General features: G+C 44.5%; 1 protein-coding gene across 2 annotated transcripts in view; it reads left to right on the forward strand.

Annotated features, from left to right (window-relative positions):
* The window catches only part of Cnst (consortin, connexin sorting protein), an 82,812-nt gene extending 55,708 nt beyond the window's left edge, over positions 1-27,104 (forward strand). For both annotated transcript variants that reach the window (XM_041635385.1, XM_041635386.1), the window contains exons 4-11: positions 720-750; positions 2,225-2,311; positions 2,763-2,877; positions 4,848-4,869; positions 5,384-5,480; positions 8,118-8,998; positions 22,831-22,966; positions 25,425-27,104. In XM_041635385.1, the coding sequence (XP_041491319.1) occupies positions 720-750; positions 2,225-2,311; positions 2,763-2,877; positions 4,848-4,869; positions 5,384-5,480; positions 8,118-8,998; positions 22,831-22,966; positions 25,425-25,630 (1,575 nt within the window). In that variant the 3' untranslated portion in view covers positions 25,631-27,104. The remainder of the gene's footprint in view (positions 1-719; positions 751-2,224; positions 2,312-2,762; positions 2,878-4,847; positions 4,870-5,383; positions 5,481-8,117; positions 8,999-22,830; positions 22,967-25,424) is intronic.
* The last annotated feature ends 815 nt before the right edge of the window (positions 27,105-27,919 follow it).

Consider the following 27,919-nt stretch of genomic DNA (forward strand, 5'->3'; position numbering starts at 1 on the left):
AGCTGGTAGTTTTTAAACTAGAAATGAAATGAATAGTGGAAGGGCTTGTGTGTAATCTTATTTATTTGTGTGTGCGTGTCTGTGTGTGTGTGTGTTCATGTAAAGGTCAGAGGACAGCTTAGGGCAGTTGTTCTCTACTTCTCCTGTGTGGATCGCATGGATTGAAATCAGGTTGTCAGCCTTTCCCTACTGAGCCATCTCATCTCCTTGACCCCGTTTCTAACTTTTAATTTGTAATAAACAATAATCGCCAGGCGGTGGTGGCGCATGTCTTTAATCCCAGCACTCAGGAAGCTGAGGCAGGTAATCTCTATGAGTGAGTTCCAGGACAGGCTTTGAAGCTACACAGAGAAACCCTGTCTCAAAAAGCCAAAATAAATAAACAAACAAGCAGAATAATCTTTTTAACCTTTTCACCCCTGTTGTATCTTTGTAAATCTTTGACTTTCCGCTCATCCTTCAGAAACTTGAGGGACTAGGTGATGCTTGTTCCGACTGGAGCTAGACTAGCAGGGCTTGGTGGCATGGACTGAGGAATGCCTGTGCACAATTGCTGACGGGGACCTAAGGATTGTGTCCTGCGCCTACAGAGTCCTCTCAACTGTGAATGTGGCGAACGTGTTTTTGTTAGTAATCTATCAAAGCAACCTTTCAAAATCTTGCTGGCTCCCAAGTTTGTCCTTTCACCCAAATATTAATTTCTTCTTTTGTCTTTATAGGTAGCTGAGACCTATTTCCAGGAAGAGGACTGTATCCTTTCTTAACTACAGACAGAAATTTATAGAATGCTTGAGGAACCCATCTTTATATTTTATTTTTTTTAAGCTGAAAGTCTATGCAACAAAATGTGGAGACCATATCGTTTTGGTGGGTTTTGGCAGTTGCGTGTGCCCATGTAACCGCCTCAAAGAGCAAAGTGTAGGAAATAGGTCACTCCAAAAAATCCCCTAAAGCCTCCTAAATTTGGCTTTCATCAAGGAGGCCTAATTTTTACCAACATTAAACATTATGTTCAAGAGAATGGGGAAAACACACACACTGCTGAAGGCGAAACGTTTAAAAGTCTGTTAGATTCCCTCGCTTAAGCACGCAAGTCAAACCTGCGCATAATGGAGCATCCTGGGACAGCAGCTCCTCTGACTGCTCGGGGCGGCAGTGGTGCTGAGCTGCGCAGCAGCAGCAGCAGCAGCAGCAGCAGCACTCAGAGAAAGGCGTCATTCGGTGGCTTTGTTGTTTGGAGAGCATCATGTCAAGATGCTTTTGCATCCTTGGGCAATTTAAATTTATCCTTTAATGGTTCCTCCCTGACAGAAATGTTTCATGATGCACGGCTGTGTGTAGCCAAGGAAAGATTAGGTCTTCACTAGCAACCAACAAGTACTGTTTTCAAGTAGATCCCACGGAAGCTTTTGAATAGGAAGCGTTCAGTCCTGGACAGCAGAGGAGAGGTTCTGCTTCTCCTGGCCCCAGGGATTGTTAAGGTGACGGGAGGGAGAGCTGAACTCTCAGTGTTCATGGGAAGGACACAAAGCTAAACCTTCCGATCGTCTTTTCCTTTTTTCTGGGTCAACATTTAGAACACCGCCCAGAGGAAGCTGGGCATTTGGACAGTGTTTCTCAAACCTTCTAAGATGCAAGTTTGTTTGGCACAGATGGGAGGCCAAAATGTCATAAGAAGATCAACCAAAAAAAAAATTATGTTATAATTAGGAAAGTCACTGGGGTAAATTAATTTTTTGTGAAAGCCCCATGCCATGTTTCCATTATTTAGCATTTGATACTTTTTGGCTCAGTGGAGAAAAATGTCCAATGAAAAGTAGGTGAAGAACCATGAAACCAGAGAGAAACCCTGACCTGAAGGATCTCCTAGTCAGGGAGTCATTTAAGGAGAGAAATGAAGGAAACATACAGACTCCGGGATCCCCTGTGGTCCTCTATCCAGTTAGATGGCTTTGGTGATGCTGCCAATGCCTTGCCAGGCAGGCAGTCCTCAAGTGAAACCTTTCGAGTCTGCTGCTTGTGGAGCCCAAGTACCTCTGCATCGTGTGTTACCATAAAATGTACTCACCCAAAGCCAGGAACCCTCCCGTCAGGTGTGCCTAAGTTTAGAAATATTTCGAGCCTTCTCGTTGTTTTGGCCAGAGGAGCACATTTCTTGGCTTCTCTAGGACATTCCTTTGCAGATGTAGTCTCGACTTCTATTTTCCTCAGTTTTTCTATTCAGACGAGAAAGCAATGAAATTCATTCAGCTTGAACGACTGTACCATGAGCAGCTGCTCGCCAATCTTTCTGCCATTCAGGAACAGTGGGGTGAGTACAGACTGACCTGGAACTCGGAATTCAAAGCCATCTAACAACCCGCTATCTAGAAAGTGAGCGTAGTGTCCTGGTTCGCATGTTAAAAGAAAAGAAGTTACACAGTCAAGTGTCTGTTGCAAAGCACAGGCCGGGGATGTGCTTCACATTTGAGAGCTCGCCTAGCGGGTGCAAGGCCGGGGGTTTCCCCTGCAGCTTGAGAGGGAAGGCAGACGGTGTTCTCTCTCCATGCCTTGCTCTCCATAGCTCTGTTCTCAGTTTTCTGCGTTTGCTCCTGGCTAGTTTTGTTGGTAGAATGTTTACTGTTCTGTGAAGGACTCGTTTAGCTCCTTCTAACTTTATTAACCTTGGGGTTGCTTGGGAAGGTAGCAGTACATTAATTATTCTAGTGAAGCCTAAATACATTTTTGTAAGAGCCAGGGATTAACAAGTATTTTAAATTTAGAAACAAAATGGAGAGCTGTCCAGCCACATGCAGTGGCGCCTCTGAGGAATTCGGAAAAGGGATTCAATGGTGAAGATTTTGAACAGCTTGCTAAAATTTGCACAACCCATCAAGAGTAAGTATGTCATAATTTATTTAAAGTAAGTTGGAGACTATTGAAGATATGCATTATCTTAAGTATTGAAATGTATGATCCATTTCTTTGTTTTCTTGCTGTTTTCAACTTAAGAAACTGAACTGAACTGAGTATAATGAAATTTTAAGGATTCTTTCTCGGCTCTTCTTTCTTACCAGCCTCACTGGGTTTCCATGGGCTCAGACACATTGTTACTTTTGATACTGTTTAATTAGGAGATCAGCAAGCCAAATTATCTAAGTTGCACATTAGGACTTTTGTTCCATTTGTCTTTTAATCATTATTTATTACTTTAATTTTATTAAATATATATATTTATTTCTGTATATTGATTATTGCTATTTTGGCAGTTTTCCAGTGTCTGTTTGTGATAAGAAGAGCTGTACCCTTCCTAAGAGCAGTTCTAAAAAGCTCAGTATTTCATATTTAACCTAACTGAAGGAAAACTTCATTACTGGGTACTTTCCAATTTCTTGACTTGTGTCAAGGAGATAGGTTTTCAAAACTAAATTATCCTAATAATAAAGCTTGTTATTTTTTGTTCTGCTTATCTTTGCTGTGAATTGCTCATTGGGTCACTCAGCTCTGAAGGGGAAGGGAGCATGGGGTTTAAATAGCACCCATTTCCGGACTTGGATCCCGAGTCCACTATACAAAGGATAAAGGGCGGTCTGTTTTGCTGGTAACTTTGTCTCCTCTTCAGAATAATGGGCAGTAAACTAAAGCTCCGTGTGTTGATAACGAAACAGTCCTGAGTAATTGCTGCTTAGCCATGCAGAAGAGAGGGCATTTGCTTGGGGATCTGGATTCTCTGGAGACCAACCTTGGAAGAGCAATAGAGGTTCCAATGGAAGTGTCCGGTCCACTCTCCGAAGATGGTTTCCCTGTGCTAGGCAATTTGAACCTTTGCAAACAACCTTTTCAGGGATTCTGAATTGTAACTCATTTTCTTAGGAAGTTCCTATGTTAGCTTTCTACTTTATATTTTCATTTTTATAACCTATTTAAAAGATTAGAAGCCTTTAAAGTAAAGATAACTTATTTACTTTCAATATACTCAATGCAGACACCACCTACTGCCCTCCTGAAGGAACTCACAATTTGTTAGTGTGTCCTAACTGTTTGAAGTATTTACTTGAACATGCCATGTGCATGGTATCTTTAGAACATTGTACCCCAAATTATGCCTCATATTTCTAGTTCACTGTATGAGCCTGGCAAATGTTTCCCTACCACCGTCTATGACTAGCACTAACAGAATCCAAAATACAAACATTCTGACCTCTCAGAAGGTCCCTTCATTGAGTTACCAAGTTGACCTTTCCTACTCCCCTCTCCTGTGATCACAGCTGAGTTCTGTAACTGTGGCTTTACATGCTCTATGATTTCATACAAACGTGCAGAATACAGTTATTGTTATAGATCCTTCAGTCCATCATTGTCTCTGGGTTATATTTTATCACATGCAGTATCAGTTTACTGTTATACTGTTACACCAGCTTATCGTATGACCGTGTGGCAGCTTACACACCCATTTCACTTACTTGCAGACATTTGAGCCGTTTCTTGATTCTAAGTATTATGATAATAATATAGCCAGGACTTATTTTATCCAGGCCTTTATTGGCATACTGTTAGAAAAAACCCTCACACTTGAAAGTTGTCTGTCCACAAATCATTCCAACATAACTATGTTCTGTCATAATCTGTTTTAAAATGAAATTGTAAAACATTTATGGGTGCAAGAAGCACGTGTAACTTGTTTGGGGTCTTTCAGCACTGATCGGCTGTCCTGTGAGCCACGGGAGCCGGTGGCACTGTTTGCACCCTGGGAATGTTCCGCGCTAATATTAGAATGCAGAGAGGCTCTATTTTTTATATCCATTTCCGTGACATTTGTTTGGAAGCATGCTGTACTTTTAAAACTATGTTTTTCTTCTTTTCCACAGCCCTCTCTTGTCCAAGCATAAGGTAAGAGGTGTTCTTCTGGCCGTGGGGCATGTCAGCATCTTACATCTGGGCCGGGCCATTCTAGAGGTGTTCTTCTGGCCGTGGGGCATGTTGGCATCTTACATCTGGGCCAGGCCATTCTAGAGGTGTTCTTCTGGCCGTGGGGCATGTCAGCATCTTACATCTGGGCCGGGCCATTCTAGAGGTGTTCTTCTGGCCGTGGGGCATGTCAGCATCTTACATCTGGGGCTAGGCCATCCTAGAGGTGTTCTTCTGGCCGTGGGGCATGTCGGCATCTTACATCTGGGCCGGGCCATTCTAGAGGTGTTCTTATGGCCGTGGGGCATGTTGGCATCTTACATCTGGGCCGGGCCATTCTAGAGGTGTTCTTCTGGCCGTGGGGCATGTTGGCATCTTACATCTGGGCCGGGCCATCCCAGAGAAACCTTTCCTCAGCACACTTACAGTTTTCTGTTTTAATGCAAGTTTCTCAAAAAAGCTGTGATTACGTTTTTCCTTTTTAAAAACGTTTTAGATAGCACCTGTGGAAAAGTCACTGGAGAGAAAATGCCTTACCCGGCCGGCAGTGTCTGAAGAGCCAAAGGGAAGAGGAGCAACAGCCAAAGAACCAGGTCCGCTGCAGATTATACTGGAGAGGAATAGACAGGAGTCCGCTTACCTGCGGCATTTTAAAGTATTAGATCTGAATTGTTGTGGTGAGAGTTTTTTTGTATTTAGATTTTTGTATATATACTTATAAAAAGTATAAACCCCACATTTTATATGTATTTCCATTTTTAGATAACTGGAAGTAATAGAATATAAAATCTTTTAAAAAGCAAAATAGCTTCTATGTTGTCAGTAAGGAAAACAGAATATAAAAAGATTATACAAAAATAGTTATGGCTTACAAAAATACAAAAATGAAATGGCTTTGGTATATTTAGATATTCTTTCTTGCTAAAGGAAAAAAACAACCATTACTAAACGGACTAATCAGGTACCGACCTTTTCTATAAATCTAGATAATGAGAAGTTCTATCTGGATAATTTATAGCACTAACATACACTGTATGTATGTGTGTGTGTGTTTGTGTGCTATGTGTGTACCGTGTGTGTGTTTCTTAATCATTAAGATGTGTTTTATATCAATTTGTGCCTCAGTACAAAAGACTTGGGAAACTTCTAAATGCATTTATGAAGTTTGAGAAATAACTAATGTTTTCAGGGTATTTTTTATTCTGATGGATGATTTTATTGTGATTTTATATTTTGAGCTTTATGATCCTGGGCCTGAGAGCCCTGATCTGAAAAGAGATGACAGAGTTTTTAGTGAGCGCCCTGATGATGGGGATGGGGCTGTTGGCGTCCATCAGCGCTCTCCTCCGTGAAGCTCTTGTCAAGCCGTCCTGAAATCTCCATCCCCTTTCTCTCCTGACACAAAGTCACATTGCTGTGTGTCAGTCCCACAGGCTCTGTTCTTTGTGTCTCTTTTCTGGTCATTTGTATATCAGAAACAGGGTAAAATAAGCTTTGTCACAACTTCATAGACATGGAGTAGACATCTCCCCAGAACTGAGCGGTGCAGGAGATCAGAGTCATCCTCCTTGGTTACCCGGTGAGTTCCAGCCTGGCCTGGGCTGTGTAAGGACCCTGTTACACCAAGCTTAGGGATGGCACCCCGTTTACAGCCATTTGTTTGGGGCCCTGATTCTTAGGTAGAGCCTGGATCTTCTGACTTCTAACTGACTACCTCATGCTTCGACTGTGTAAACTGTAGGGATTATCACTGCTTCAGCAATCCAAACATAAGCTAATATCCATCCTATGAAGGATGGACCGAATCCTGGACAAGGAAGAGCATTGTCGGTGCTATGGGCGCCTTCCCCCGTCTCTTACGTTATATTTTGTCATTGTTGTTTATCACCCCCTCGTATATGTGATGATCCCCGCCTTGTGGCTCACCAGGACTTAGGGAGTGTGCTCCCAGTCTCATTGAGTCTCTGAATCCTACAGATGTGTTTTGAAGGCTGTCTCTGAACCTTTGAGTACTGGGAATTTATGGCTGAGCTTGACCCTTTTCCCCAGCTGTGGCCTTCCTTGTTGTGACCCCAACCCCACACCCGCCCTCTGATAGGGTGATACCAGGAAGTTCGGGCAAAGCATACAACCCCTGGGAACCAGCTGCCCGCCTGCTTTGTTGCAATCAAACCATGAGAGTGGGAGAGAGCAGGGATGTAGAACTCCCCAAAGATGGCCAGTTCTTCTCAGTCTTCTTTGATATTTGAAGTTGGGGGCGGGGAGAACCCAGAACTCCTAGTTCCACTTCTGCATAGAGAGCTGAAGATGCCAGCCCAGTTCAGGCTTCTTTGGCATCTGAGACAGTACTTAAAAAATGCCTCATCTGTAACAGGGACTCAACTTGGATTGTCAGTTGATAATTGAAATCCCAATAAACTTTTTTTTAAAAAAAAAGAAGCAATAAAATTACTAATTTATCTTGCACTTCTGACCCTTATTTGTAGGATTATATGCCTTCCTGAAATATTTAACAAGGCGAGAAGGCTTCTCTGTTCACAGTGGGCAACATCCACTCGTTATTCACATAAAGGGCTTTAGCTGTCTTAAGGTTTTTAAAAAAAAGTATTTTAAGTTGATTTTATTCTAGTAATAAGGCTGAAGTTCAAACCTGTTTCTACTTCGTGTCAGAATGTGTCCTTTTTATGTCCCCTTTGTGACCTTGTAGTAAGCAGTTGTCTCTGAAAGCACGTTTCTAAGGGGGCTCCATTCAGATTGCAAATTTGATCTGAGCAAACTCTTGTTCATCCTGATTAGATGTAGTTCTACTTACATATTATATTATTATTAAGGTGTCCTAAAAATATGTACTCGATATGCTATACCTTAAGTAGAAGGAAAAAAAAACCTTTCTAACTTCAGTATACAAAATGACCAGTAAGTGTATTCATTTAAATGTAAAAGACCAAAAAATTCAGAATATAAACATCTTCATTTGTAATTAAGACTGACTCATTTAATTATTTTAACACTCTTTTGAAGAATCTTTATTTTTTTTATTGCACTAATGCTATTTATTAAATACTGAGCATGCATGTTCTACCTAAGGCCATTGCAATGCAACAGGCAGCATTTCTGTCTGAGAGGGTGAGATAATTTTTGTTACACATGTACTCATCTGTCCCTTCTTTACCTTGATATGCAAAGCATTGTTTGGAATTCAAATGCAGCTCATTTTTCTTCATCTTCAGAAATTGAAGCCGGTCCTGCCATGGAACCTAGTGGAGGCCAGCATGAAGAGCAGCCCCAGGAGAGCAGCCCCAGCTCTCATCAAATGGATTGGCAGGCGGCTTCCCCCGACCTTCCAGTGACTGTGGGGAAGGACCACACGGAGGGGGAGGAGGAGCCGCTCCGCAGCAACAATGCCTCCCTGGAGCTCCACACCCGGTCCCCAGAGACTGCCAGGAGCAGGTCAGGGCCAGATGCTGCTGAGAATGGTTCTGAGGGTGACGGCGGCTTGCAGGCACCTCCCACGGAGGACCACCCTGACGTGGCCGAAGAACCTAAGGTGTCTCCTCCTAGTGAGTCAGTGACAGAGCCGCAGCTCTTCGCTAGCGGTGACGCTTTACCTCCCGTGTTGATTTCAGAGAGTGAATATTCACAGGCACACCGAAAAGAACTCTGCCTGCCAGTTCAGGGTGTATTTGAAGCACTGCCCAGGGAGCAGCTGCAGAGCGGTGAATTAGATGAATCCCGTCGCCCAGCCGTTGACGGGAAATCACCACAGAGTCAGACTGACTTGGAGCCTGGCTCTGAGAATGCACTTTGTGGCGACAGTGAAGCGTCTGACGTAAGTGTACCCCGTCCAGAAGTGTGTATGACCCCAGAAGAAGGGCGGGATAAGGAAGACCAAGTCAGTAAGGAAACGGAAGACTACCTGCACAGCCTTCTGGAAGGATGCTTAAAAGACGCGGAAGAGTCCCTCTCCTATGAAGATACCCAGGACGATGACTCTGACCTCCTCCAAGACCTCTCTCCTGAAGAAGCATCCTACAGTCTCCAGGAGAGCCTGCCTCCTGATGAGAGCTCGCTCTCCCTTGATGATCTGGCCAAGAAGATAGAGATCGCAGAGGTAAGGCAGGAAGGAATAGCAGCTAGAGGAAGATGAATTCTCACATGTGCAAAATGTTGCTTTGTTTTTATGAATTTTTTTTCTGGTTTTAAGCTAGCAAAAGCATTAGTTGTTAAGTTATGCATGTTGAATCAGATGGCTTTCCGTCACTGGGAGTGTTTACAGCTCAGGAACCGTGCCGCCTGCCTCTACACAGAGGCAGGGAAGAACGCCATTCTTCCACTTCAACCTTGTGGATTCAGTGTAGCATTCTCGGGGCTCAGATGAAGACCAGACTGGTCACACTTGAGGAAATCTTTCTCCTCAGCGCCACAGAAAATGAAAGCTGGTGTGTGTGCTCACTGCTCCTTCGGTGTATTTGCATCCATCTTAGATGGTTAGAAACCGGCTTCACAGATAGAGCTGCAAAGTAATGGCACTGGGAGGTACTGGGTGGACTTGTGAGCTAGTAAGTAGAAAGAAAAATTAAAGAAAGAGGACTGTCGTCCTTTGTTTAATAAGAGAATTTTAAAAGTCCTGGGAAGAAAAGATTAACACAAAAGGTAAGTCTCGGAAGACAAAGATAAAAAGCCACTGCAGGTGTCCTGCCCTAGGGGAGGGAGATGGGTGGGAAGAGCGGACTCATGGTGGGCGGATCCAGGGCGGGACCTCAGGCTCCTCAGCCCCCTGGGCCTTTGCTCTGGTTCTCTGAAGCTTCTTCTGCTGGGAAAGTGAGGAGGCTTTTTCTGTTCTTTTTCTCCCTTGAAGTTGGCCCTTGTCCTCACTCACACCTGTAAATCCTGCCTTGGGCGGGCTGTGGCAGGAGAGACACCGTGAGTTTGAGGCCAGCCTTGACTGAAGAGGAAGATGTTGTCTCAACCCCTAAAATGCTCATGTATACCCACTGTATTCTAACAGCATTATCTTCGAAAAAGGTGACTTCAGGAAGAAAGTAGAAAAATAAAAGTAGATAACAAATTATATATTAATTTAATTGAAGAATGGAACTCTACGACAAGCTTCCTGAGACCTTTGTTCTATTATTGTTTAGTTAATTTCTTATAATCTTTGGTTTTCCTTTTTAATTTTTTATAAAATTAGATTTTTTTTAAAAGAAGGGAAACCTTAAACTCAGTAGTTATTCTCCTGTTTACTTTTACCAGGCTATTTGATTGTCAGATGGTTCCCACAAAACTACGATTTTTGTGTCTTAATTTTCTCCTATCAGAATCATTCAGCACTGCCCAGTGAATACTGAGTATCTATCCAAGGCAATGGTACAGTTAGGTAGTAGGTGGCAGTGACAGTTCTCAGCATTTGAATATAAGGCACTGAACTGTATATATAAAAAGGGATAAAAATGGTACTTCTATGTTCTATATCCTAGTACAATTTTCAAAGGGTTTTCTGAGAAACAACAGAACTGGTGGTGAAACACTAGACCAGAGTTCTGCCCTGGGGACAGCTCTGTTTGGGGGGGGGTCATCAAGCTGTGATGTCACAGTCGAATGGGGTGTCCCTTCCTCGGATGGCGGCAGTGTCTCTTTGCCCATGCAGCCATGGCTAGGAAACTGTAGAGTTGAAAGTTGTCTCTGAGAAGTTACTGTTAAGAAAAAAATAACAAGAAAAGGGTGGCTCCGCCAGCGGTGCAAAGAAATCCAATTAGGTCAGATCATACCAAATCAAAATGCCCATTGTTTTATTAGATACGGCATTCTCGGGTGTCTGGGGGCATGGCATGGCATGGCGGGGACACAGGACAGCGGAGAGCCCATGCAAACCCGGAACCATGTGTTTCTCCTCTGGGAGCCCACTTAAATACCCTGTGGGAGTGGTCTTGACCCTCCCCCAGGGAGGGGTCAGGACCTGACATGCTGGGATTTGGAGTCCAGACCAAAGCAACTCCCAGGCCAGGGGGACTGGGATGGATGCCAGGGGCTGGAGGCTATGCTCCAGACTTAACAGTTAGTACATAATGGTCTCCTTTTAAAAAATGTATTGGTCTGTTAAGTTTTGCTGTATAAGAACGCCTAGAGCTATATTCCGTTAATAAATACAACATACTCTATGGTTGAGCATTGGGCCGGTAAACATACTTTCCGCATACACATTCCAGTATCTGTTCTAACTGTGTATTTTAATAAAATCTGCCTGTCTGCATGAGTCTTAAGCTAAAAGAAATCACTAGTATTTTACTGTTTTTTAATACCATAAAAGTGAGGCTTTAGGTTAAGTAAAACATACAGGTTGGCCATAGGTTTCCTTATAAGTGTAATTATTTCCACACACAGACACATGCATGTTGTAGAAGACCACTTGTTTGTTCCTGGCTGCTCAGCCCCACACAGCAACTGTATTAATTAAATCACTGCTTGGCCTATTAGCTCTAGTTTCTTATTGGCTAGTTCTTACATCTTAATTTAACCCATTTCTATTAATCTGTGTATCACCATGTGGCTGTGGCCTACCTGCAAGGTTTAGCATGTCTGTTCCTGGCAGTGGCTACATGACATCTCACTGACTCCGCCTTCTTTCTCCCAGAATTCAGTTTCACTTACCCTGCCTAGCTCTATTCTTTTGCCCTATCACAGGCCAGGACAGTTTCTTTATTTACCAATGGTATTCACAGCATACAGAGGGGAATCCCACACCACATGCATTATTTGTCTCTGTTTTGAGACAGAGTCTCATGTAGCCCAGGCTGGCTTCCAACATTTGAGGTAGCCTTAAACTCTTGATTCTCCTGTCTCACTCTCCCTCAAGTGCTGGGATTACTGTAATTTAAAATTACCACACATTTTTGGTCTGTTTATCTGTTTGTGTTGGGGTCAGATCACAGAGTCTTGTGTATGGTAGGCAACACTCTATTGCCAACAACACACACCCTGGCCCATAATTTTTAACAATTAAATTCTAAAACCTTAGTTTTTACTTAAGTACAAAAGTAACTTTAGGGCCTAGAGAGATGGCTCAGAGGTTAAGAGCCCTGGCTGCTCTTCTAGAGGTCCTGAGTTCAACTCCTAGCTACCACATGGTGGTTCACAACTATCTGTAATGAGATCTGGTGTCCTGTTGTGCAGGAAAATGCAGACAGAACACTGTATACACAATAAGTAGATTTAAATAAATAAAGTAAAGTAAAAAAACAAAAGTAACTTTAAACTAGTTTTTGCTTTGTGCTCACAGCAAACTTCTACAGAGTCATCTGCCTGGCACTGTTGGGTGCTGTGGAGTCTAAAGAGAATCTTGAGTTTGTAGGGGCCTCCTGCTGCTGCTGCTGCTGCTGACTAAGCTGACTGGGGTTCCCTGCTCTGCCTTCACAGTTCTGTCACAGCTGCATTGGCTGGTAGTTTTCCAGCTCTGGGAGCAGCTCACCTGCCTGTCTCCATGTTGCTGCCTGTCATCGAGTGGTCCCTCCTCTCCTCCTGGCATCTGCCCTCTGTCCCCTGCTGCTTGGCGCTCTTAGCAACCTCATAGGCCCTGGTGTCCTCTCTCTCCGGCTGTTTTCTTTTTTCTCACTCTGCATTGCTCAGTGTTGTAACTAATCGGCAGCCACTTGGTATGTTGTTTTAGGCTAAGATTCATCCTATAAGATAGAATAATGTTCATCTCAGAGGGAAGGAAAAATGTCTCCAGAATTTTGGTTTCTGAGCATAGATGCATGTGTAAATGAGGCTTTCTAGACTTGGTAACCCAGAAATAATTTTCCAAATAATAGTTTAATATCTGAAGCATTGCTGGGTTTTTTCTTATTAAAAATTACATGACCCATTGTCACCCAGTGCTGTCTCCACTGTTTTAAGAAAAAAATTAGACACACATCTCTATTCCATAGATTGTTGGGTTTTTATTTTCATTTTGATTGCTCCTCGTTTATTTATTGTGTGTGAGTTTGGGTGTGCATGTGCCACGGGTCTGAGGACAACTTGTAGGAGCCTGTTCTCTCCTTCTATCCCATGGAACCTGGGTGTTAGCGAGGCTGTAAGGTTTGATAGCACACACTTTTACCTACTGACCTAACTCTGGCCCAGAGTTTTGCTTTTCTGGGAGAGTCTCAATGTGTGACTTAAGCTGCTGTTCTTTAGCCTGCAATCCTCCTGCCCTCCTAGTACTGACTTTATGAGTGGGTGACACCATGCCTGGTTGGTTTTATAGATTTTGTAAGAGAAAAAGCTAGTACTTTGTAGTGTCAGGCACAAGTTAGGGCAACTCATTCATTCCCACATGCAATAACTTTTATGATTGGCATCCATTGAATTCTACAGTGATATAAATGTGATGATTGAGACCACAGGTGAAGCTGGACATGGCGGCGCACACCTTTAACCCCAGCACTCAGAAACAGGCTATGAGTTTGAGGCCACCCGGGGCTGCATAGTGAGACCCTGCCTCAAAACTAACTGAAATAAATCTTTTGAATTAACCATTGGGACTAGAGAGATACCTTTGTTGTTGTTGTTATTGTCTGGTTTTTCAAGACAGGTGCAGCTTTGGAGCCTGTCCTGGCACTCGCTTTGTAGACCAGGCTGGCCTCGAACTCTCAGAGATCTGCCTGCCTCTGCCTCCTGAGTGCTGGGATTAAAGGCATGCACCACCACTGCAGGCACGTGGGGAGATATCTTAGTGGATAAGACCTTTAGCCCTAGTGCTGAGCCTGAGGGCATGAGGCTAAAATTTGGCAAGTCCCAAGTTCAGTGAGAGATCTTGCTTCAAGCTGTCCTGATCTATCTTCTGCATGTGTGCCTGTGTGCACATACAGACACAGACACACACGCACACAATTTTAAAATTATAATTTTTAAAAAGGTTAGCTGCTGTGGGAATCCTTTACAAATAAAGATGGGAGGCCCATGCTAAGCAGCGGTGTTGGGGGAGGGGGTCATGGAAATGGCTGTTCTGTGTCTTAGGTAAAGAAGAGTCTTAGAAACAGTGGCCATGGCAGTTTTGCTCAGAGTGGATCTTCCAAGGGAAACACTGGTATAGCTTGCTCACCAAAGAACACAAGGGTGGGAAAGGTTGACCCCTGATTCATGTAGCTCTCTAACTTAGTCCCTAGGGAAAGCCCTGAGATTGCCCATTTTTTTATTTGTGCCAGATGGTGTCATTTTTTTGCCTCTTGTTTTTAGACTGCTTTTTACATTTCTAGTTAGTTAATACTTCTTGATTGATGTGTTTCTTTTACCAAGTTCCTTTCCTGTTTTAATTACATTGCAAATTTCCATATTTACTGTTCTCCCTGGACATTTGCATTAGCTATTTTATAAGCTTCTTCTCCTTGTTTTATCCCTTCTCCACTCCAGTGATCTCACATGAGCACTCTGTAGACCTGGAGTGATCTCACCTTAGCACTGTGTAGACCTGGAGTCTCAAGCTGATACTCAAAAGGGCCAACCAGGTCATAAAAATGAATGAAACAGCTTGACTGTAGGGCAGTTGAGATGTTCCTATACCTGTCAAAGTTTCCATCTTTTTAAAACTCTCTGGTATGGCTGGAGAAATGGCTCAGTGGTTAAGAGCCCTTGTTCTCCCAAGAACCCAGGATTTATTTTTAGCACCTGCATAGAGGCTTGAAAACATCTGTAACTCTAGTTCCAGGAATTCGGCCCCCTCCTCTGAACTCCTCAGATACTGGGTACACACAGCTGCATATACATACATGCAGGCAAAACACTCAAAAAATAAACTGAAAGTAAACACAGTATAATAAAATGCAAACCTCTAGTTGGCCTAGGCATAGTGCCATAAACCTTTAACCCCAACTTGGAAGGTAGAGGCAGGCAGATCTCTGTGAGTTCAAGGACATTTAGAACTACATAATGAAACCCTGCCTTAGAAGGAAGGGAGGGAGGGAGGGGGGAAAGAAAGGAGGGAGGGAAGAATGGAAGGAGTGAGGAGAAATGAAAGAAAACATTATGCTCTTAAGTCAAAGACAGAGCCCAGCTCTCTAACAGGGCCTGTTAACTTAAACTTCTGCCCTAAAATATCTTTGTGCCGCCAGCCTCTTCCCAGGACTCCCTATAACTTCATGGGAAAGGCTGTGCTATGCAGCCTGAAATTCAGAATTCTTGGTGGTCTGGCCCATCTGCTTTTCTGTATCATCTCCTTCCTACCTGCTGTCCTGTGTTTCCGGCTGCAACCAGACTGTCCCCTCGCCGCATCCAGACATGCTTTGCACTTCCTGACATCTGCTTCTTGCTGTCTGTGCTAAGTCTGTGTTGCTTTGCAGTGATGAGCCTTCTTCTTCCCAAGCCTCAACATCTAGATCAGTATGTTACATTGCTGTTCCCTTGGAACTACCTCTCTGAACTTCTGATGATGGCGGGGTGGGGCAGCATTCCTCCTAAGGCCTTGTCCACTGTGATCTTCCCTAGTTACCCATAGAACACAGGCATACTTTCCTCTGTACCAAACTACCAGACCCTGAAAGATAAGGCTCCTGATGGCAATGTCTCTGTATCTGTGGCAACGTCTCTGTATCTGTGTCTAGCCTCTAACTCTATGTTGGGCGTATTCATTTTCTCTCCAGCATGCTTCTTAGGCACCTCCTACTTGATAGAGATCAGGGGACAGCAGTAAACAGAAATCACGTCCCTGTCTTCATGAAGCTTGCTTTCTAGATGGAGAGATTATTGTAGTCAAATTCACATAAGAATAAACAGTGTAGTTTCAAGTATTAGTAAAGGGGCCAGCAAGATGCTCAGCTGGTAAAGGCATCTGCCTCCAACCCTAATCACTCAATCTAGCCAACCCACATAGTGGGAAAGGAGAACTGATTCCCTCAAGCTGTCCTTTGACCTTCCATGTGTGCTGTGACCTGCATACACCACGCACACACACGCGCACGCACACACACACACACACACACACACACACACAGAGAGAGAGAGAGAGAGAGAGAGAGAGAGAGAGAGAGAGAGAGTGTGTGTGAGTGTGTGAGTAGGGGGCTGTAAATACTGAAAGTGGCAGCTCTTCAAACAGTCTTCTGGAGACGCGAAAGGAGGATGCTGCCCAGCACGCGCACATTCCTTTTCCCATCTTGTGCTTACTAAATCATCTGTTCTGCAAGCAGGAGCGAGTTACAAGAGCAAGTGCGTGCAGCACCACCTGATCTAGGTGCTTAGATGCATCAGAAAGTTCCTGGGTTTGCTTTTAACAATATGCTTTTTCCTTCTTAAGCGCTTAGAAATTCAGCATGGTGTGTGCGCCAAACACCACCCCCCCCACCCCCCACCCCCCCCCCCCCCCCCCCACCACCCCCCCACCCCCCCCCCCCCCCCCCCCGCGATCTGTTTTCCCACTTGGCACATCCTGCCGCAGTGTTCCCAGGTTTAGTCTCGCGAGGCCTGAGGAAGCCACGGGATCTTCTGTGAAAATGACCACCAGGTTCAGCAAATGACCTGTTCTGTCAATTAGCTGTGACAGTAGTGGTGACATTGATCTGCCCCCATGACAAGAATAGGCATCAGTTTAAGCATCTCTTGACGGGGGAATAGAAAAGATAAGAATTTCAGGTAGAAGACATAAACAACTTCTGGGAAGCCAGAGCCTTGCAAATCTTATTTGAAAACTCCATTTATTTCACCCTAATGGTCACAAATACATGCAAAATAAAATCCCGATAGTGCAAATCAGGTCTCCGTATTTAGCCCTGAGTTTGTTCTCGACTCTGCCTGTGGTCACACTCCTGGGCTCTTTACATTTGGCTTTTCCTCTGATGACGTCTGAAACTGTCGTGAGAACGGAACAGGGCTTAGTGTGGAATTGTCTGTTAAAGCACACGTTCATCCATAGTGAAATTGCTAGCATTTAAGATACCCACAATATAGCCGGGCAGTGGTGGCACACACCTTTAACCTCAGCACTCAGAAGGCAGAGGCAGGTGGATCTCTGTGAATTCAAGGCCAGCCTGGTCTACATAGTGAGTTCCAGGCCAGCCAGAGCTGTTACACAAAGAAACCCTGTCTTCAAAAACAAAAACAAACAAACAAAAGTTACACACAATATACGAATGTGGCTTGTCATTGTCAAGTGAGCTGGAAGTCAAGCGTGTGTTCTTGTTTAAAACTAACAAGGCTTGAGGCTCCAGGTGAAAATAGTCTAATTTTGGCCCATTTCCTCCATAATCTGCTGAGGAGGGACTGCAGCATGCTCTGCCCTCTTCTCCTGTTAGGAACTGCAGTTCCGGGGGTCATAGAATCACCTTGTTTTGTACCCTCTGATCTGTTTAAAGTGACTGTTGATTGTTGGGCAGGGTGAGCCGTTTATGTGTGGATGCACAGGACTGGTCCAGATGGATGTTTTCCAGCCCTGCATCTATCCAAGTGCACCAGTTACAGTAATCATGCCCAGACGTTCCAAGTGGACTGGCTGGGTGGATATTGTTTGGGTACCAAAACAATTGGCTAATTGAAACAGGGAATTTAATTTGCTCTCACTGAGGAAGCTCTCTTGGAGATTTAAATTTTCTTTACATTTTTCTAGCTTAGAGAAGGTCCTGGTCCTGATCCCAGTACCATGAAGGAAGGAGTGAGGACAGACTGAAATTCTTCATATTTTTTTTTGAGCCAGTGTCACTATGTAGCCCTGGCTGTCGTTGAAGGAGGACAGCCCCCACTCCCACTCTCACCCCCCCCCCACACACAGCTGCAGTAACTACCTCCCAGACTTGGATTAGGCACAGACCACACCCAAACACCTGTTTTCACGGTGAAATGATTTATTAAACAGGGAAGAAAAGTCAAAGTGGCTGCTTTCTGACTCTGGCAGAAAAACAGTGACAAATGACCTTGCAGGTGTGATTTTTAAGAGACGAAAAAAGAGAGGTCTGTGTTAGAATGGGCTAGGATATGGTGGTAAAGAAGAGAGAGGATGAGTGAGGGGGGAGGGGACAAGAAAAAGGGGGCAGGGATATTTGTCCTGACAAGGAACTGCCTCTGGATAGAGAGGAGACAAGCTTAGGAAAATGGCAGTTTATAAAAGTAGAAGGGGGGGGGGGGGGCTGGAGAGATGGCTCAGCGGTTAAGAGCATTGCCTGCTCTTCCAAAGGTCCTGAGTTCAATTCCCAGCAACCACATGGTGGCTCACAACCATCTGTAATGAGGTCTGGTGCCCTCTTCTGGCCAGCAAGCATACACAGAGAAAGAATATTGTATACATAATAAATAATAAATATTTTTAAAAAAAAAGTAGAAGGGGAAACCCCCTGTTAGGATGAGGTGTTTAAGTTTAATTGGCCATGCTAATTAGGGTAGCCAAAGGGGGCTTTTGATTGCTTGACTTTAATACTTTGATAGCTGGACCCTGGTAGTCAGTCTCAGGAGGAGGAAGTGGTCAAATAAGGGAATAGACCTTGGTGTCTAGCTTCAGGTATCTAATCTAATGGTTTGTAGCAAGACAGAGGGAATGGGGCAGAAGGGCAAGGCCTGCCAGAGCCATGCTCACAAGGCCCACGCTGCCTAGAGTTCCTTGAGTCCTGGGACTAACTATGTAGACCAGCTGGCCCTGAACTCACAGAGATCTCTTGCCTCTACCCCCCAAGGGTGCTGGGATTAAAGGTGTGCGCCACACTTAGCCCTCTTTATCATAGCAACAATAACAATCATGGAGTAGTTTCCAGGAGACGCATCGTCGTATATAGAGACTCTATATAGACACGTTTGGCATCATTAGGTGACACCATGTACAAGGCCATGCCCTTATTTCGGATTACTTACCCATCAGCCATGGAAGTAAGGCAAATTCTACCAAGCAAATTCAGATTAAGGCAAGTTCTTTCTTAAACTCTTGGTGTTGGACTGCCATGCTATGATAATAGAAATTCTGAGTGAGGGGTAGGAGATCCATATGAGGCAGGAATTCTGAGTGGGGTAGGTCTGATTCTGGCTGCCATGCTGTAGGAAGTAGGAATTCTGTTTCAAGCAAGTCCAAACTCTTTGTTCCAAACTATTGCAGAAAAAAACAAACCCACATCCACACAGATGACACATCCTAACCTAAGTGTTATACCTCCTGCATCCAGGATTTGCCCTCCTTAGCCGGCATCTCCTGTGCTTACACCCAGTGTGCTTTGTTCCCCATGTGTGTGCTGTAGGAACCAGAAAATATGCCCAAAAGACAGAAAGGATTGTGGCACACACCTTTAATCCCTGCACTAGGGAGGCAAGAGGCAGGTGGATCAAATCTCTATGAGTTCGAGGCCAGCCTGGCCTACAGAGCAAGTGCCAGGACAGGCTCCAAAGCTACAGAGAAACCCTGTAAGTAGAGACTGGGCGTTCATTTCCCAGCCTCCCTGACCCAAATAATCACACAAAACTATATTAATTACAACACTGTTGGCCAATAGCTTAGGCATATTTCTAGCTAGCTTTTAATCTTAAATTAACCCATTTCTATTCATTTGTGTATTGCCACGAGGGCTGTGGCTTACCAGTAAGTTCTAGCATCTTTCTTTTTTTTTATTTTTTTTTTATTTTTTTTTCTAGCATCTTTCTTCCTTGGCAGTTACATGCCATCTTTTTGACTGTGCCTACTCTCTATATATCTCTGTTCAGATTTCCCACCTGACTTTATTCTGCTAAGCCATTGGTCAAAACAGCTTTATTCATTATCCAATAAAAGCAACACATATACAGAAGGACATCCCACATCAGAAACCCTGTCTCGAATAAAAAAAAAAATAAAAGGAAGAAAGAGAGAGAGGGAGGGAGGGAGGAAGAGAGGGAGGGAGGGAAGGAGGGAGGAAAGGAAGGAAGGAAGGAAGGAAGGAAGGAAGGAAGGAAAACCTAGACAAGATACCTGAAAAGAACCTGAGGGAAGAACATTCTCCTTCACTTTGGAACAACAGAACCAGAAGTGGGGGTGGAAATGACAGAGCTTTGCTGGTAAAGAGGGAAGGGTCTGATTCTTAGCATGGGGAACAAGGAAGTCACAGCCGACTCTGAATCATCCCATGCCATTGCGCTTTCTCAGACTCTGCCTCTGCCCTCCTCCAAAGGAAACAAGATGGCGCCCTCAATAAGGCTTGCATCCCTTGATGGCCTCCAGAGACAAACTCTCCTGCCGCACTGAGACCAGCTGTACCGTTCCAGGGGACCTCTCAATCTGCTGTACTTCCAACATCATTTGATTATAGTTTGTTTCTTGAACTTACAAATGCAGAATTAATGTCCCAAGGATACACTTGACAGTGATGCGGCTCCTGGGCTCACCCTTCTCACTGTCCCTTTGCGTGTGTGTGTGTGTGTGTGTGTGTGTGTGTGTGTGTGTGGCAGAAGTGGTGTTAGGTGTCTTCTATCCCTGTATCAGATGTGGGCTTTATTTTCCTTGAAACAGTCTCTCACTGGAACCTGGAACGTGCTGTTTTTCAGCTAAACCGGCAGCTGGTAAGCCCCAGCTGTCCACCTGTCTCCACTCCCCACCCCATACCCAGTGTTGGGGTTACAGGTGCATGGACACACCCAGCAGTTGGTTTGGGTGCTGGGGATCCAGACTTAGGCCTTCATGCTTGCTCAGCATGGTTTAACACTTCTTTTGGTTTGGTTTGGTTTGGTTTGGTTTGGTTTGGTTTGGTTTGTTGTCGTTTTTTGAGACAGCATTTCTCTGTGTATCTAGCGGTGACCTCAAATAAATTCAGAGATCTGCCTGCCTCTGCTGGGATTAAAGGTGTGTGCCATCATCTCCCATCTTAGGGCTGCTCTTAATAGGATTTTTTTTTTCTAAGTTAAAACTGTACCTTAAGGGTTGGCTAATGGCTCAGCAGGTAAAGGTGCTTGCTGCCAAGCCCGAGGATCCTGAGTTCAATCTCTGAAGCCCACACAGTGGAGGGAAAGGACTAACTCCTGCAGGATACACACACATGCATGTTCTCTCTCTCTCTCTCTCTCTCTCTCTCTCTCTCTCTCTCTCACCTGGCATGCAGTAGGGTATTATTGAAGTCCAGGAGTTTAAGACCAGCTCCGGAAAATAGCAAGACTCTCCGTGAAAACAAAAACAAAGCCTTCCTATGGTTGGTAAATTTACCACTGACAAACGCAGAACAGAGAAATGTTTAATGGAAAAGATAACGAAGGTTCCATGAGGCTTGTTGCTTTTGGTTTTATATTTTCTAGAGATAAGAAGATTGCCAGTTGTACATCTTTCATTAAAACTAGTTTCTATTTTCTGTCCCGTTTTTTAAGGTTTTTGACATGCATTTACTTATTTTGTACACGTATGATACATGGTGTGAGTGCAGACATGCCGCAGAGTGTGTCGGAGTTGGAACACACCGTCTGAACGTCAGTTCTCTCCTTCTGGGGTGGGATCGGGAATCAGACCCAAGTGCTCTTCCTGCTTAGCAGCCTCGCTGGCTCCAGTCCTTGCTCTTTAATAACTTAACACTGTGTGTTTGTCTCACGCTCTAAGAAAGGCACTTGTCAAATCATTTTCCATTGTTTTGTGAAGGAATTCTTTTCTAAAGCAAAATTTAAAAAAATCTATTCCTACACATTTATAAAAAATGATATTTATTTCTGTATTGAGAAGGGCATACTTGTGCCCCAGATGTATGGAGGTCAGAGGACAGCTTGAGGAAGTCAGTTCTCTATTTCCACTATATGAGCTCCAGGGACCAAACTCAGGGACATCTTCAGGCTCGGTGGCAAGCACTCTTACCCACTGAGCCATCTTGCCAGCCCTGTACTTAGCATTTTAATGTCAGTAAAGTCCTTTAGTTTTCTCAGAATCAAGCTATCTGAGATATGTATTTTCTATAAAAAGAATAAATTGCCAACTTATTGATTTTTTTTAAGATAATGGTTTCTATAGACCCACGTTCAGAGAACCCCGGTAGAAGACTGTCTAGAGTCATTTGCCCCTAAGAGCTCTGAATTATAAAAAGAACTAATGGAATCCATAATTGTCCGAGATTGCTGCCTGGAACTGGAAATCATATTAAGAGCTTTATGCCATTGATCGGATAAATGGCATTAGAGGCCACCCTAGCTTACAGCACTGACATCCACAGTGTCGAGCCCGTAGTGCCCACCCATATCATCACCTATAGCATGGAGCAAGCAGGCACCTCCTACCAGTCGGCTGGAATGTGCAAAAGTGAGCAACTACTTCCCCTCCTCCTCTTCAACTGACCCTCCTTGCCCCCCGACCCCAGCAACCTTTGTACCTTGAAAGCTTTGGCTCCTAAATGTTGAGCAGGTGCTTCTGGTATGAAATGGGAGGTAGGTAGGAAGGAGAGCGGTGGCCTGCGTGAAAACCAGAAGGCTGTATAACATGGGTAGTGTGGGTTGGAGGTGCCTGACGCAGAGTTTTCCGGTCTGTCACAGCTTCCCATTCTGCCTTAAGGCCCCCCAAAGATGTGCAGAATTGGACAATTAAATTTGCAAAAACAGGCCGTGAAGGTTAGCTAGGTGTGATAGCATTCAGGAGCTCCGAGAAAGATCTCAAATTCAGGGCCAGCCTGGGCTATAGCAAGTTCCAAGCAGTTCTGAGCTATAGAATGAAGGAGGGGGAGAGAGAGAGAGAGATAGAAAACCTATTGTTTTTTTTAAATATTTATTTATTTATTATGTATACAATATTATGTCTGTGTGTATATCTGCAGGCCAGAAGAGGGCACCAGACCCCATTACAGATGGTTGTGAGCCACCATGTGGTTGCTGGGAATTCAACTCAGGACCTTTGGAAGAGCAGGCAATGCTCTTAACCTCTGAGCCATCTCTCCAGCCCCCAGAAAACCTATTGTTAAGTGTAGAGATGGAGTATACATCACTGCAATGATGTTCTATGGTTGCATGTGTAATGTATTGCCCCGAAGTCCCACCCGCTTTAACATAACTGGTTCTTCTGATGCCCAACAGGCTGTTCCTGCAGAAGGGCTGGTGTCCATACTAAAGAAGAGGAATGACACAGTAGGAGACCATCCCGCCCAAATGCAGCAGAAGCCAGCCAAGCGGAGAGTGCGGTTCCAGGAAATCGATGATAACCTGGATCAAGGTGCGCACCGCCCCGGGTCTGTGAGGGCTGGACAGTCATGTGACATCTTTGCCAGCAGGGCTTGTAAGGACTGTGTGCACTTGCTCCATCTTCTAGCAGAGAAACAAAAAGAAATCAAGTTAGATCTTAAAGTTTTGAAACATTTTTTGCTGAAATAATTGAGCGAGTTGCAAAATTGACCTTGTGGTCTCTCCAGTCCAGAAATGGACAATGGTCAAAGTTAAGAACTCACCTCGGGTTTTTTTCTTTAGTATTTTCCTCTTTTCTTTTTTTCTTCTCTAGTGAACTTGTTTTTTATTTTGTTTTTAGGGACAAGTAAATGTCCCTCTTTTATTGTGAGGCACTCTCTGAATGGAAGCTGAGTGCCTTCCAAGTCCGTCTGCTCCTCATGGTTGCGACTGAGCCTCTCAGCCCCTGGCCAGCACCGAGGCCATGCTGTCACAGTAGTGCTGCCTTGTGTGGCTGCAGAAAGAGTGGCCTGAGGCAGGAGTGAGTAAGGGAAGTGGAAACCAGCTCAGAGTCTGTCAGAGTGCTTCTCTATGCCCTGAGTAACGGTGTGAACGCCGAGCTGTGTTTCTAAGATAGCGGGAGAGCTGCCTGGGATTTTCAACCGTGAAACTGAAAGGCCTTGGAAATGCTTCCTTTTTATCCAGGCATCTTGTTGTAACCAGCACAGCCTCCATGCTCCATCCCCTTCCCATGGTGCACCAGAGTCTGGGACTCTCAGGCCACCTCACCCTTTACCATGTTCTCAACATCATCCTCCTTGAAATACAAAATAATAATCACTACTCTGAGCCGGGCGATGGTGGCGCACGCCTTTAATCCCAGCACTCGGGAGGCAGAGGCAGGCGGATCTCTGTGAGTTCGAGGCCAGCCTGGTCTACACGAGCTAGTTCCAGGACAGGCTCCAAAGCCACAGAGAAACCCTGTCTCGAAAAACCAAAAAAAAAAAAAAAAAAAAAAAAAAAAAATCACTACTCTGCCACTAAGGACAATGAAAAACATGTAGATAGTGTATGAATTGATCTCAACAGTCATAAGACCTTCATGTGAAGCTTACACATGTATAGTTGCAAATCTCACCTCCTGCCTGGAGCTCCCTAAAGAGCCCATCCTTCCATTAGTCAGCACTGTGTCCTAGAATACAATGTGGATGCTCATAGGTGATTTTTTTTTAATGTGCATGGGTGTTTTGCCTCATGTGTGTCTGTGCATCCCATGTGTGCAGTGCCTGAGAAGGCTAAAGGAGGGCATCAGATCCCCTGGCACTGGAGCTACAGAGGGCTGTGAGCCATCTCCTGCCTGGGACTCAAAGCTGGGTCTTCTGGAAGAGCAGTCCAGTCATCACTCCAGTCCTCATAGGTGATTTTAAATTTATGACAGCCACACAAGAAGCTTGGAAATACACAAAATGTGCTTCAACGGTATATCTCATTTAACTCAGTGTCAGAAATGTTGCAGCCTGTGCTCCGTCGGTGTGGGAAATGCTGGTGAGCGCTTCACACCCTCCGTCCCACATTCTGTCCTCCAGGGCTGGAATCTACTCCGTGCACACGTTGCGTCTTTTCTGTACCAGTCTCTTGTCGGGTACTCAGCAGCAGCTCATGGCTTGTTCCCATCCCAGCTCATAAAGTATTTCATTTAAACAAAATAGATATCATCTCTTCATGTACCACAGGCTTCATAAAAATAAAATCTGCAGGTGCTCAAGACCCTTATATAAGGCGGCATATTGTTTTCATAGGATCTGTTCATAGCGCCTGTGTGCTTTGATGATGATGATGATGATGATTGTTCATTTCACACCTGTGCCACGACTTCTGGGAGCTCCATCTCTTCTTCCACCCTTAATTCCAGGGATTGAACTCAGGCTACCAGGCTTGCAAGCCAAGTGCAAGACCCGCTAAGCCGTCTCACTAATCCTTCCTGCATACTTTGTTTATTCTTTTTGTTTGCTTTTTGTCTTTTTTGAGGTAGGGTTTCTCTGTAGTCCTGGCTGTCTTGGAACTCACTCTGTAGACTAGGCTGACCTCAAACTCACAGAGATCTGCCTGCCTCTGCCTCCCGAGTGCTCTCGAGGATTAAAGGCGAGCACCACCACTGCCTGACTGTTTATTCTTTGTTGAAGAGTGTCTTGGGTCAGAGAGTTGGCTCAGCAGTTGGAGTCATCCACATTGCGTATACTGTCTCATGAGTTCAAATAATTTATAAGTAATTGTTACACGGTTTTGTTTAAGGGAATACAGTAAGAAACGAGTACGTACAGATGAAATTTCCTCAGAGTATTTGGCCCACAGATGCAGCACCCACAGCTATGGAGGTATGAAGAAGAAGCGTGGGGGTACAGCAACTAGGTTGCTAGCGTTGATTAACAGGCTTGCAGCTACAGGAAGGCAGGTGAGGAGCCTGAGCTGACCATGGCTGTGTGACCTCTGACCCTGTTCTCTTGTTTCAGATGAGGTCGGCAGTGGCTCCTGCATCCTGCTCATCTTGCTGTGCATAGCCACAGTCTTCCTCAGCGTGGGAGGGACCGCGCTCTACTGCACTCTGGGCAACATGGAGTCACCTGTCTGTACAGACTTTGCCGACAACATGGACTTTTATTACACTAAGCTGCTGCAGGGGGTGGCAGGACTTAAACACTGGGTCTACCTCTCCTAGCATCAAGTGGGACGGACAGGCGTGCTGACAGACAGACAAAGATGCAAACTTCCCAAACAGCTTTTATTTCAGGAACCATGAAACATTCCCCCTCCCCTGCAGCGAGGACCCAAGGACGGACTTTAGAGAAACAACCCAGAGAACTCTCTTAGAATGGTCCACAAAAGAAGGCAAATACGGTGTGGGCACTGAGGACAGTGGAGGGAGCTGTGGAGCACACGCCCCTCTCCTTGCTGCGAGCTCGTGTGGTGAAGCACTCTGAGCAGGGTCACTCCGTGCTGAGCAGGGTCACGCCAAGCTCGCACTGAGGGCTAAAGACCACTCCCAGTTTACAGTCATTGCTTCCTGCCACCATGCAATAAGTTTCTTTGTAATCAGAAAGTTTCCTTATGGTTTCAATGCCATGTTTTAGTTAATCCTGGGAGCTGTGTAATTTAAGCTTTGGGCGTTACTCTAGATCCTTCTCTCCATTTGTGAAAGGGTTGTGTGGGTGTGTGTTTGTCTGAAGCAGTAGCCGCAAGTAGATATCCAGCAGAGTACAAAGATGACCTTTATTCTTTTAACTTGACTACAGTGTGCAGGCTCACATCTTTGGAGAAGGCTTACCTGTGAACTAGATAAACTGTAGGACTGTTGGCCTTGAATTAGAAACTGATAGATCTGTGGCAATGAATTTGACAGGCCTGAAGGCACCGTGACAGAACTCCCAAGTCTCAGGTGAGATTTCGCTGTGGCTTCTATGCTGCCGAAAGCAATGAGTCCTGGTTCCACAGCTCAAGAGAGACTTCCTGAGCATCTATTACATTTTGGAACCTAAAACTAGGAATCCAAGTAAGGGGTAGTTCCTACTGTGTGGGTGGTCATGGGAGGCAAACCCTTACTTTGTTGAGTGAAACAGTCCACCACGTGTGACTGAGTGGCCACAGGCCATACGCTCGGGTATGTGGAATGTGCGTGTCTATCATGGACTCGTTTTGGACCCCATCATGTGGTCATGAAGCAGAAATTCAATCATACCTTCAAAAGACAACTTTAAATGTCTAGTTTTGTTTAAATCTGTCATTAGGTGGCCTTTCCTTATTTACGGTACAGTGATCAAATGTTTCGGAAGCCTTGCTTTGACTTTTGTATATTCTAGGCAACATCTTTTTTTTTAAAAAAAAAATCATGAATTATAGTTTTTTAGCAAGTGATCTTTATGTTCTGTTTTCCTGTTAGAATCATTTGGAGGAAAAGAGAGACATTGCTTTGTAGTTATTACTGGCTGGCACAGTACCTTCCTTTGTGTTTCCACTTATTTATTTGGAACTTGTGAATTTAAGGGCTTTTGTATGAACTGAGCGCATGCGTGTTGTCGAGCATGTATGTGGTCATCCCACCGCTACCTATTTAATTAGATACTGAGTGTTTTGATTTTCTATTATTTTAGCTCCGTGTGTTTTAGGCTTATTTTTAAATTGACATTTTATTTTCACTTATGATGCCGTGTGGCTTCTTTCTTCCAATGTCACCGTAAACTGTAATATTTTCAATGGTTATAGATCAGAGTTATTTATTTAGAAGTATACAGAATACTGAAATTTAGATTCCTTTATACCGAAGGCTGATTTTATTAGAAGATTATTTTAATGTCCTATTATAAATTTTAAGACTTTGTATTCACATCATGTGTAAACCAGGTCCCATTGTCCATCGCGGTTCTGGCAAAGCCGTGAGGGAGGTGGTCTGTGCGGGCCTCGTCATGATGCACAAACATGTTTCACCCTCATGATTTTTAGTTGCGGGGATTTGGTGATTCTTGTTTCTGCCAGTTTTATGTCAAGAGAAGTTAAAATCTCTCCCCATGCACCTCTTTCAGGTCACTCAGAGTCCTGTGTGATCTCTGGTGTTACACTGGCTCTCGGCCACCGTGGTCACTTCTAAAACCCTAGGTTTCCTGGGAGCCGTCATTGAGAGGCCTGACATGACACCTCACTAACCAGGGGCCCAGTTGTGTGTCAGAGGAGCCCGGGTGCTCACCACTTCAGGGCCCACAGAATGATCGCAAGTAGGCTGACCTCTTGACTTAAAGTGGGCATGAAATGTCACGTAGAAGAACTAGGGCGCCTTTTAAAGCGTAACAGTCATTTACTGCATGAATCGGAGTCGCCCACCTGGAGATGAGAGGATGCTAACCCTCGTATAGAGAATGCTTCCATTGGACTGAAATGTCGTTTCTCCTCTCCTTGGAAAGTATTGACAACTGCCTATAACTAGCCTTCTTAAGAACCATGTTTGAGGGTGTGAAAA

This window comes from Microtus oregoni, unplaced genomic scaffold, assembly GCF_018167655.1.
Source record: "Microtus oregoni isolate MIOR12 unplaced genomic scaffold, Mior012 000047F_ref0000412, whole genome shotgun sequence".
NCBI lineage: Eukaryota > Metazoa > Chordata > Mammalia > Rodentia > Cricetidae > Microtus > Microtus oregoni.